At 35.8% G+C, this 12,086-nt stretch overlaps 1 protein-coding gene across 8 annotated transcripts in view; it reads left to right on the plus strand.

The window, feature by feature from the left end:
* STXBP5 (syntaxin binding protein 5) overlaps positions 1-11,276 on the plus strand; it is a 105,881-nt gene extending 94,605 nt beyond the window's left edge. For all 8 annotated transcript variants that reach the window (XM_084512516.1, XM_084512515.1, XM_084512518.1 and 5 more), the window contains 6 exons: positions 17-256; positions 1,166-1,535; positions 4,192-4,357; positions 5,112-5,223; positions 8,239-8,459; positions 9,093-11,276. In XM_084512516.1, coding sequence (XP_084368642.1) covers positions 17-256; positions 1,166-1,535; positions 4,192-4,357; positions 5,112-5,223; positions 8,239-8,459; positions 9,093-9,134 — 1,151 coding nt within the window. In that variant the 3' untranslated portion in view covers positions 9,135-11,276. The remainder of the gene's footprint in view (positions 1-16; positions 257-1,165; positions 1,536-4,191; positions 4,358-5,111; positions 5,224-8,238; positions 8,460-9,092) is intronic.
* Positions 11,277-12,086: the final 810 nt, after the last annotated feature.

A 12,086-nucleotide genomic window follows, 5' to 3' on the forward strand; every position in this document is an offset into this window, starting at 1 on the left:
ACCTATCTGTTTTCAGATGTCAAAGACAATTCTTTCAGTCGATCCAGGAGTTCTAGTGTAACTAGCATTGATAAAGAGTCACGTGAGGCAATTTCAGCTCTTCATTTTTGTGAGACTTTCACAAGAAAAGCTGATACATCACCTTCCCCGTGCCTGTGGGTTGGGACCACCCTAGGTACAGTGCTTGTCATTGTACTGAACCTACCCCCAGGAGGAGAGCAAAGACTTCTTCAGCCAGTAATTGTTTCTCCTAGTGGTGAGTAGAAAGCAGAGTACAGCCTAAAGATAAATATTGCTGTTGTTTCTCATGCTTTTATTTTATTATGTTAAGAAACTATTTTTCTCAGCTACAGAGTAATTGGAAACTAATATATACTTCATTGATCTAGCTAATAAGGTTAACAATATAGATTGGTTACTTTTATTATCAGAATTTTAATGTTCCAGAGTTGAGAATATAATCTCATAATATTAAAAGAAAAAAAATCAAAGTATATCTGTTGAGAAAAGTAGACGTTCTCATTTTAATGTAGTGGATGGCAATAGTTAAACAGAGACAGTAGAGAAGACGTGTATATTGTTTTTTCTTCAGTAGCATGGTAGGAAACTTTCAGTTCTACAGAATCATGGGAAAAATAAATAAAAATTAAGGGCTGTGTATTTTAATGGTTTAAATACTAATGATGAAGTATTCCTGTGATTTACTGAGAGATCTTGTTTTACTGATATGCAGCAACTGATTTTGTTGTAATGATGTCTTAATGGTTTTCAGACTGTTGCCTAAATAAAGGTAAACACTGAATAATGTGCTGTTAGGCATAGATTTAGCTTTCCTACTACAACGTCATTGCAGAACATGATGCATGTTTGTAAACTTTGTTACAAATATGCATTCCAGCTCTATTATTTTAATAAATACATTACTATTGATGTTAATGGAGCATATTCGGACACTTAAATTTTGAAAACTGGTATAGCATCTTATTGAATAGGTATGTGCACTTGCACATGCTTCATTGGTTTTCAGATTAATATCCAAAGGTTTTTCTTCTGTTTTGTTGAGGCAAGTCTAAGTTCTTGTTTAGCTTTCATTCTGCTAACTTCATAAAGAAATCTTTTATATTTAAAATTCAACTTAGATATCTTCTCAACTTCTGTTTCTTAGGAACCATCCTGAGGCTAAAAGGGGCAATCTTGAGAATGGCTTTTCTGGATACCACAGGATCCTTAGTCTCACCAGCACATGAGCCCTGGAGAGAACACAATGTTCCTGAAGATAAAGATGAAAAAGATAAATTGAAAAAGCGACGACCTGTTTCAGTGTCCCCCTCTTCCTCTCAGGAAATCAGTGAAAACCAATATGCAGTGATATGTTCTGAAAAGCAAGCAAAAGTTATCTCACTGCCATCCCAGAACTGTATTTATAAGCAAAACATAACAGAGACTTCTTTTGTTCTTCGTGGAGACATAGTGTCATTGAGTAACAGTATCTGCCTTGCATGTTTCTGTGCCAATGGACATATTATGACTTTTAGGTAAGACCTCCTTGATAGTAAGATGTACATATATATATATAAGTAAAAAATGAGTCTTAAGTTAGATAAAACTCAAGTTATTTTTCCAGAATAATGTCAATAAAATAAATGTACATTCACCTCAGTGTTGATGAACCTCTAACATCTGGCCAGGATACCTTTGATTATATATTCTTATTATTTATCGCTAACTCAAGTTAGAGCAATTCAACAGATTATAAGTCCTTGAACTCATGAAGATTGTCTCAAACATGAGCTTACTCCTTGATGGAGGAAACTGCTTTAAGTTAGACCTTTAGCTAATCATAGCTCTGCATGTTTTTTGTGCAGCTGTTACAGTTCTGTTTGCTTCTCAATCATGTCTTGAGCTTACTGTTTCGTTCTGTAGCTTGCTCATGTCGCAAAGGCCTTAAACTCAGGCTATAAAGGTCAAATTGATGACAGTTGCAGTATAGAAAAATCATCTAAATTAAGAGGTTTAAGTTATTAATTTAAACATGCGTAAAAGTAATGTTTGAAGGTCACTTTTGTAACTTTTACCTGTCCTTTCTCTTGCGTATTTGCAAATGCAGTTTTATTCTGAGTAGCAGTAGGAGGGGGGAGAAGACTGTATATACCTATATCCTTGCACCTATATTTTATTCGTGGCTAATGGTAAGATGAATGTGGAATATGGCACTCAAAATTGTGCCAGTACAATTCCTAAAAGATCATTTTAAAAGTTGCAAATATCAAGTACTAAGCTTGGGAAATTCTGTAAAAAGATATTCATTTCTCCAGGGAGCTTCTAGGAATAAAACTAAAGCTGTTTCATATCATAACTTAAAAAGTAGGTCTTTATTTTTAAGTCTGTTGGTAACTCTGTTGATCTATACCCCAACATACATTCTAAACATCTCTAGAAAATGCTGCTCATCTTGTTTGTTTGCAGGGCAAGTATTGCTTTTTCCATAATTGAAGCTGAATTTGGTAACGTTCATGTTCCGTATATTCAAACAAATCCTGTTTTTCTCAGGATCAATTATTTTCTAATGAACTTTGCATTGAGAAGTAGGTGCTAAATTATAAATATTGAATTGATTGGCTCCTATGACAACCTTGCCCTGACATGACTTCTTGTCATGAGTTTATTTAGAACAACATGAATTTATTTCAGAAATAGTAATTTCTGGTGGCAGCTACACTTGCTTGCCAAGGGATTTGGACCTATCTAAGAGGATATTTCATAAGCATGAAATTGCTGCCATTTGTGTAAAGTTGTCAGAGCACTGTCATGTCCAAGATGCCCAATGCCTATCTACAGATATAAATTTAGGTAAGACCATTCCGCTACAGGTTTGTTTGATACTCTGAAAATGCTGTCATTAATGCCATGCTTGTCCTATGTGACCTAATATTGTCATGATTTCTCTCAAAGCTGTAAGGATTATTTGATGCTTCCAGCAGTTTGAGGCAAAGCAGTTCCCTCTTCAGTCTAGGAATATTCCTATTTTACATACAAGCAGTGCAGATGTGTCATAGCTGGATGATGTGCTTACAGGAAAATACTGCTTTTTATTTCTTAACATGACTTTAGAGGAAAGTTCTGCAGGTATCTACTCTTTCCTTTTTCCTGCTATTGGACAATACACAGTCTGTAAAACGCAAGCTTAACATTTAGAAATTTCAGTGTCGTACTAAAGGGCGGGGGGGGAGGCAGATCATTGTTGCTATCACTATATTTTTTAACTTTATCATTAGTTCCAGCTTCACTTTGTCCTGCTTTCTTAAGTCTTTAGAACTAGTAATCTTAGATGATATCTGCAGCAGAAGCTGCTTAATATATTGTCGATAGATTTTCAGTTAACATTTTGTGTAAATTCTATTTTTACAGAAATTTCACAAATAATATTTTTGAGGTAGGGGTTCATTTTGGGTTCCATTCATTAAGACATAAGTTATCCATGCATTTAGTATTTCTTTGAGGGAGAGGAATGTTTGGTAGCTTGAGCATTATTACAGCATGAGTGCGTTGCATCTGTTCTTTAGTAGCCTGATGCAGTAAGTACTGCAGTTCCATATGCAGAAACAGAAAATATAAGGTAAGCAAAACCTTGATTTAAGAGGATTTCCTCTTAAATATACACTCAGGGAAAAAAAAAAAAAAACAGGTGGGCATAAATTCACAAAATTATCGTTTGAAATTACTGAATTCTGTCATCCTTTGAAAGCACTCCTCCTGTGTATTTTCCTGCATTATACGAACAGTTCTTTCAGACCTGTGGTTTTATTCAAGAAGAAAATCTTCATCTGAAAGAAGAGGCAGGGTATTTAATTGTTTATGAAAGAAAAAAAAAAAAAGCAGGTATTAAAATATTTAATTAGTAATTACTGAATAGTACTTTAAGTGTACCTGTGATATATATACTCAGAGTATCATTTAAATGGTGCTTTCACATGCAGCTGTTGCAGATGTCTGTTTTTTCTTGTTGAGGTGCTAACTGGAAGATTGCATAGTTCTGTTTTGAATTTTTTCCTAACTGCATTAAATGATATCCTGTGTTTGTTGTACTTATTCAAATAGTGAGGAGGAAAATAGTGTGCTTTAAAAATGAACCATTTGATCAATAATAGATAATCCTGTTACATTTTTTTAATTTATTTATTCTTTCTTAAGTTTGCCAAGTTTAAGGCCACTGTTGGATGTGTATTACCTGCCACTCACCAACATGCGAATAGCCAGGACATTCTGCTTCACCAATAATGGACAAGCACTCTATCTTGTCTCACCAACTGAAATACAGAGGCTCACCTACAGTCAAGAAACATGTGAAAATCTCCAGGTAATTAATAAAAACAAATTTACTATCTTCTAACATGGCTATCCTCCAAGTCTGTTTTAAATTCACAGTGCTTACAGTAATTATATTCCTCACAAAGCTGCACTTCAACTACCATGCTCTGATTTTTCTCACTGTAGAGTCAAACTCAGGATGAATTTCCCCCACTCTTATATTGTACTGTTTCATCCATACTCCTGTATTTGAAACAGTTTCTTCCACGTTTAACATGCGCACAATTCTTGTTCAAATGAAGCTGGTGGAGATGCATGCAGACTAAAGTGGAGATTGCTAACTTAAGGTACTTGAAGGAAACTATTATGTTCCAGGGGTACTAAGAATTCAAGCAGATTTGCTACAATGCTTCAGCTTCAAAGTTGTATAGGATACAGATATAGCAGAAATACATTATGCAAATTCTGCTTTGCAACCTGTGGATATGAATATTTGTGGATACAGTTTCAACAAAACAAGATCAGAAGTGTTGGCCAAGTTGAGAGGAAAATACAGCTTTACTCAAATATTCTTGAGCTATAAGCTTGCAACTATATGAACAGATGGTCTGGACAGATTTCCTAATAAGTTTTTATTTTTTTTATTTGCTAAGTAGCATTGACTGCCTACTGCAAAGTCAGATACCTATTAAAACATTTATTTTGAAATTCAAATCCACAAACTAAATGTTTGAAATGACAGAACATTTCGTTAATCTGTGTGTGAAATGATGTATGCCTTGTTGTATCTCTTTATTGCAAAGGAAATGTTGGGTGAGCTCTTCACTCCTGTAGAAACACCAGAAGCACCAAATAGGGGTTTCTTTAAAGGCCTGTTCGGAGGTGGGGCACAGTCACTTGACAGAGAAGAACTGTGTAAGTTTTTAATGTTCTTTATTTTTCTGTTATTTCCATCCAAGGAAGCCAGTGATTCTTGAGAAATGTTTTGACTGTGTTAATAGGACACTACATTTCCAAAGAGGAAACTGAGAAAGGGAATGATAAGAAATAAATTTTCATAGCTTTACATGTTGTACACCTTACCAACAAGATCAGAAAATGTTAGTTTTCTGACATGCTCCTTTACCCTATTTATTCAAGAGTGGATGATAAGACAGCAAATGGGACAACTGATCTTATATTTATTTGTTTTAAGTCTATAGCACTGTCCATAATTCTCTTAATGCTGGTAAACTGAAAGAGACTGGTTCTGGAGAACACTACCTTTGGACAGTGAGAAAACTGAAACTATTCTAATTCAATTCATCTACTAGATTTTTTCCTCATTTGGCTTGTGCCTCAGAAATGAGAGAGAGTACACCACTGTACTCATCACTGGACTTTATTGTCCTATGAATAGAGGATTGAATTAAGTTCACATTTGGCCAAAATTTTATTGCGTTTTGTCATTACTTCTTGATTACATATTTATTAGCCTTTTATTGTGGTAGTATGCAACATTTTAATATATTTAAAGGAAATTAAATCTACTTAGTCATAGATTTGCTAATTGAAACATCATTTTATGCAAGTTTATTGGTAAGTAGAACTGTTTCCTTTTTAATGTGAAATGTTGCTGTTAAAACAGACAAGGCTCCCTGACAAACTTTTCTATTATAAGTTCTTTTGATCTATCCAGTAAAAATTAATCCTTACTTCTTTTCCTGTATATTTTGAACATGTGTGTATTTATAAATAAAAAATATTGAGAGGTGTTTTCCAATTTAAAAATGTCATTTGTAGTTATGTACGTATAATAATTTGAAAGGTTGGTCAAGTATTCTATTAGAGAAACTCGCATGTAGAAATTATACATTTAATTAGTATGACTGGGACACCGGAAAATTACAAGTTCATGGCAACAGAAAAGCATACTTGTAACTTTAGAAGGTATCATTTTACATCATTTCAAGTTTCCACAATTTTGCACTGACTCCTCTGACCTATTTTTAAGGAGATCTCAAGTGGTTTTTATAACAGTCTCTGGCTTTGTGGTTTTCAATAGAAAATGCTTTTTTGGCTCAAATTGTCAGAATAAAAATGCTGAATAGGGAAAAAATCCAAATGAATTGTAGCCTGACAGTGAGTTCAATGACAACTAAGACATCTGAAAACATATTCAAAATAGTAATACTTAACATGAGGATCACAGCAGAATGTCTGCGATAAGTGAAGTGATTTTCTGTACGTTCCTTAAGAATCAAATTGTATGTAGTATTGGTTGAAATGAAAATCATTCTTCCTAGAACCATAAAATCAGATCAGAAAATCCTGAAGTACTGCAGCAATTTTTTTATTTAACAGTAATAATATTCTTTGTTAGAGTTGGGGGGAAAAAATGTTAACCATAATTTCATTTTTAAAAATAGACAAAAATAAAAAGATTATTTGGTTTGACTTTAATACCCAGGAAGGCCTTTTCTTGTCCTTTCTTTTGATATTTGTAGAGTATACAATTCGGCTTGAGAGAGAGATGAATGTCTAAGTTTCTAAACTGAACTAGGTGGCTGATGTCCCATTATGAGCAAAGGAGATATAGTCAGTATGGTTACCAGAGCAGAGCTGTTCAGCTCACTACTTGTGGGTGTTTATTTTAGGATGAACTGATTTGTTCATACAGCTGCACTGTCTTTCCAAGATGTATGTTACTTCTCTTTTAAACGTGTTTGCTTACACTAATGGGATCACTGATACCTAGTCTTTAGGTGTCTGAATCTAAAACTGAACTCCCACTGTAAGAAATTTATGCTGGTAGGCTGTATCAGCAAAGCACTTTCAGTATTGACCGCAGCTCCTATTACTGGAGTTCTCCTGCTTTGCTGAATTTCCAACACCCTTCTTGTGAAGCAAGCTGTATTGTTTAAAAACTGCATAATTCTGTTAATGACGGTGATGTCAACACTGTTGTGGGTTTTAATTTCATGCTTGAACTGTAACGAGGTTAAAATTTTATAAATTGCCTGGAAATTGCTTGGACCTGGGAGTGATGGTGGATAGTCGGCTGAATATGAGCCAGCAGTGTGCTCAGGTGGCCAAGAAGGCCAACGGCATCCTGGCTTGTATTAGGAACAGCGTGACCAGCAGGGCTAGGGAGGTGATCGTCCCCCTGTACTCAGCTCTGGTGAGGCCGCACCTCGAGCACTGTGTTCAGTTTTGGGCCCCTCGCTACAAGAAGGACATCGAGGTGCTTGAGCGGGTGCAGAGAAGGGCGACGAAGCTGGTGAGGGGCCTGGAGAACAAGTCCTACGAGGAGCGGCTGAGGGAGCTGGGCTTGTTCAGCCTGGAGAAGAGGAGGCTCAGGGGCGACCTTATCGCTCTTTTTAGGTACCTCAAGGGAGGCTGTAGCGAGGTGGGGGTTGGCCTGTTCTCCCACGTGCCTGGTGACAGGACGAGGGGGAATGGGTTTAAGTTGAGCCAGGGGAGTTTTAGGCTAGATGTTAGGAAGAACTTCTTCACTGAAAGGGTTGTGAGGCACTGGAACAGGCTGCCCAGGGAAGTGGTGGAGTCACCATCCTTGGAAGTCTTCAAAAGACGTTTAGATGTAGAGCTTAGGGATATGGTTTAGTGGAGGGCTGTTAGCGTTAGGTTGGAGGTTGGACTCGATGACCTTGAGGTCTCTTCCAACCTAGAAAATTCTGTGATTCTGTGATTCACTGTTATAAACTCTGAAATATGTTTTTAAAATCTCAATTTGATTAAATAGTAACAGAGTAGTGAGTATTGCTCATAGGCATGCTTATGATTGTTTGCTGTCCATGTTAAAAAAAAAAAAAAAGAAAAAAAAACACCTCTTTATAAAGCAGTTATATTGATATTTGTCATAATGATAAGAAACCTTACTGTTCTTTACTGTTTTTTTTTTTTTTTTTGCTGCTTTGCAAATGCCTCCAGTTGGAGAATCAGCTTCTGGAAAGGCATCAAGAAGTCTTGCCCAGCATATTCCAGGGCCTGGGGGTATTGAAGGTGTCAAAGGAGCAGCATCTGGTGTAGTTGGTGAACTAGCACGAGCCCGGTTGGCACTAGATGAACGAGGACAGAAACTAGGAGAACTGGAAGAAAAAACTGCAGCTATGCTTTACAGTGCCGATTCTTTCTCTAAACATGCTCATGAGGTGAGTTTATTACATGTTAAACTTAGAGCATTAAATTAGTTGTCTATTGAATACATGTAATCTTTGCAAGAAACTGACTTCTGCTTTAAAGACATATTAGAGAGGTCTAAAGGGAATGCAATGTCATTTATAAAGGACTTCATTTCTATCTTGCAATCATTACTCCTAATAGTTAAATATTAAGGTAAGCACCTTTTGTTTTTTGGCACATTGATCTAGGGTATGCCATCTGTCTGACTGGTGTATAGGCTTCAAAAAGGCCTGTTCATTTCCCATTACTTAAAGAATTTGTCACTGAATTAGATAAGTAATGTTCTGTGTGAGAGTCATGTGGTTCTTAAAGATCCAACAGTCTGTGATTCCAAGTTCATTTTTTCCTCAGTCACTACAAAGGATAGCTGTTCTCCTGAGTGTTTCTGCAGATCTCCTTTCATACCCCAATCTTCTGTGCAACCTTCCCATTCTCCAAAATTGTCTTTTTCTGTCAGAGACCAGAAAATCAGCAATGATGTCACCATTAGAAAATTCATCATGCCAAACCCTCACTGTTCAACTATGATGCTTTCTTTGTGTTATAGCACTCTTTGGTACATTATAGAAACATTAATTAAAAATTGTTTCTTTGTTTTTTAGATGATGTTGAAGTACAAAGACAAGAAGTGGTACCAATTCTGATGATGCTCATCAATTACACCTGTTTAATTTTGTCCTGATGAGAAAAAATCTTGTTTTTCATTAATTTTGGCAGGAACATTGAAATTTAAAAAAGTATTCAACATTGGATACTGTTGTTTCCTAGCACAAATCACACACTGTTTTACCTCAGTCGTGGCTTTAACTGAGGAGCTTTATAGAAACATAAAAAGAAAGAAACCTGGAGTGTTTCTTAGCTGTTGGTTAGCTGAGAGTTGGAGAACAGAGCAGGTAACTGGAATATGTGGAAAAGGGATAAAGGAAGTAGTGTGATGGGCAGGGGCAATGCAGGGTCAATCCTGTGTTAGTATTTCATATGCCAAAAGTTTTTGTGCTGTTGTACTTGCTGCCAGTGTTATACCCTCCTGTGAGGAGAGGCAATAAATCAGGGGTCCGAGAGCTGGAATAAAGTTGTTTGTCTTGCTGGACAGTAGCTGACTTACACTTACCCTCTCTAGGACTCACTATATTTACCATTATTGTTGACGAAGAGTGGAAGCTTGCTGTCATTTCTTTCATCAGAAAAGCTGGAAGCTTGGAAAATTTCATGTTGAAAATTGTATACATAGTTGACCTGTGCATAGTCTTTTCTTGGACCCCGATCTAGTATTCTTGTATTCACATCATATTCTGTGAAGTGCAAAACAAGAGAATACACAATTTTTGCATTAAAAGAAGTCAAGTGAATAATATGACTGGAATGTGTCATGCTGGGAGTTTTCATTTGTGTTATGGATGTGCAATGTGAAATGTGGTAACATCTTCATTGTGGTAAGAATACTTCAACTTCTGTTTAGTTAAATATTCCTTTTTGCCAAAAACAGTTATTGGTTTAGTTTATATAACATTTAGAATTGGCTGTGGGTTCCATTCATGCTGTGAATTTTTATAAAAGTTTAACAGAATGTATCTTTACAGCCACTAATTAAAATAGCTGAGATAGTGTCACTTAAAATTTAAGTTCTAGATGCCCCTTTAGTCCTTTACTATGAAATCAGATAATCTTGTACTCAGGTTTTCAAACAGTTTTACACTCCATGGAGGTGCTGATGCATGAATAATGGCAAGCATCTAATATTTAATAATTGTCAGGTATTGTTCAGCAAATTTTTAAACCCTGCTAGTAGAGCTATTTTACAAGTACCTATCTCAGCCCCAAGAAGTGTTAAAGGCAGCTTGTCTAAAGTTCAGATTTAGTCTCTAAAGCAGTGTTTTCAATATTGTGGGCAATGTTAAGTGTCCACTAAAACTTGGTGAAATGATATTCAAGTTGGGTAAGGTAAATAATTTAGCTGACCTTACTTGCTACTGGCTGCTGCGCTAAAGCTGTAATAGTGGGGATGACCAGGGGTCTTTTAAAATAAATGTTTGCATTTCAAAAATGAATTTGGCCTTTATTTTCCTCAAAAAGGCAGGAATAGTTACTGTCTGGTTTTGCTTTATAAAAGGGAATACTTAGAAGCTGATAGGTGATGTCTTGCAATATTGTCAGAAATTAATTATTTGGGTCTGCTTGTCCAAGCACTGCATTCTGTGTGTTTTTTTCACATGCTTTCCAAATGTTCTGAAGCAAAAACCTGGGTTATATCTGTATTGTGAAGTGATGTTACAGGTACATAGATATGTGAACCTTACAATACATATAAAAAGATGCCAAATACTAAAGTTAGTGATGGTTCTTAATTCTTTTTTTTAATTTGTCATTCATCCCAATAAATGTGCTTGGGATTTGTAGCACAAATCGATAAGTTTTCTGATTGTATCTATAGTTACATTTAAAGACAAATAATTTTTTGTTGCCAGTATGAAGGCATACCATGCTGTGTCAGCTGTATGAACATCACAATTTGAACATGTGGCACTGTTTTCTTGATGTCTCTGTACCATATCTATTGAGGCAACATTAACTCAGCTTTCCACACATTTTGTCTCTGCCTATTAATCTATTTTTTTTAGTGTCCAACTAATGCATATTTAAATTGATACCATTTTGTTCAAAGTCCAGGTAGAAGATAACTAGATCATACCTGGTTATACCATTTACAAAAATGTAACACCCTACTTGACATTCGTGCTGGTCCTTTTCTCACATTCATAAATAATATTATGTAACTTGTTGAAGATGAACTGTATTTCAGAACAACAGAATCATCCTGGAAAATTAGTCTGGTTAGTCTCTGGGAGAGAGGATGGCAAAAATACTCTTCAGCAAATTGTGGTATCAGTTCAATGGAAGATGACCTTGGCTCGAAAGAAAAGCATATTAAACTTTTTCCCGTTGGGAAACATTTGATGACCACCAGCAAGCAAAAAATGAGGCAATGAGTGACCACGTGCCCAGTATAAGTAGAGCAGTGGTTTATTTGGTATTATAGAATGTATCATAGTTGATTCTTTTGTTGCACATGTTCAGAGCATGTTTCTAGATTTGAAAACCAATGGAATGATTGCTCAGAAGATGAATATAAAAAATGGTTCTTGGTCAATAACAGGGGCTATGTACAATCTCAGTGTAAGATGTTCCTTATTCCTTCTCTGTAGAAGGAAGTTGATCATATACGTGTATCTTCTGCTATTTGTGGTGCACCTTTTGTACAGCAAACTACATTGAAATTCCTGGGGGGAAACACCCCTGTGGTTTTTTTTGGTTTTTTTTTGCTAGCATTTTAGTTGTGTGAAACTTTTTTAGAGTGTCTTGAAAAAATATAAAATACAATTGAGCTATTACTTTTTTATTTTTTTGATGGAAGTGTAAGAAACTGCTGCTACCTATCTGTTTATATGTAGTGTGTCTCATTAGGAACTGTAAACTGAGAAGCTTTTCTTCACCTTAGTCCTGCCAAATTGTAACTTCTGAATGTTGATATGTGTAAATATGCGTGTATTCCAAATAAGTCTGAAAGTGTTACACCACAGGCATCTCCAGTGATTTGT

The sequence above is a fragment of the Aythya ferina genome (genome assembly GCF_964211825.1).
Source record: "Aythya ferina genome assembly, chromosome: 3".
Taxonomy (NCBI): domain Eukaryota; kingdom Metazoa; phylum Chordata; class Aves; order Anseriformes; family Anatidae; genus Aythya; species Aythya ferina.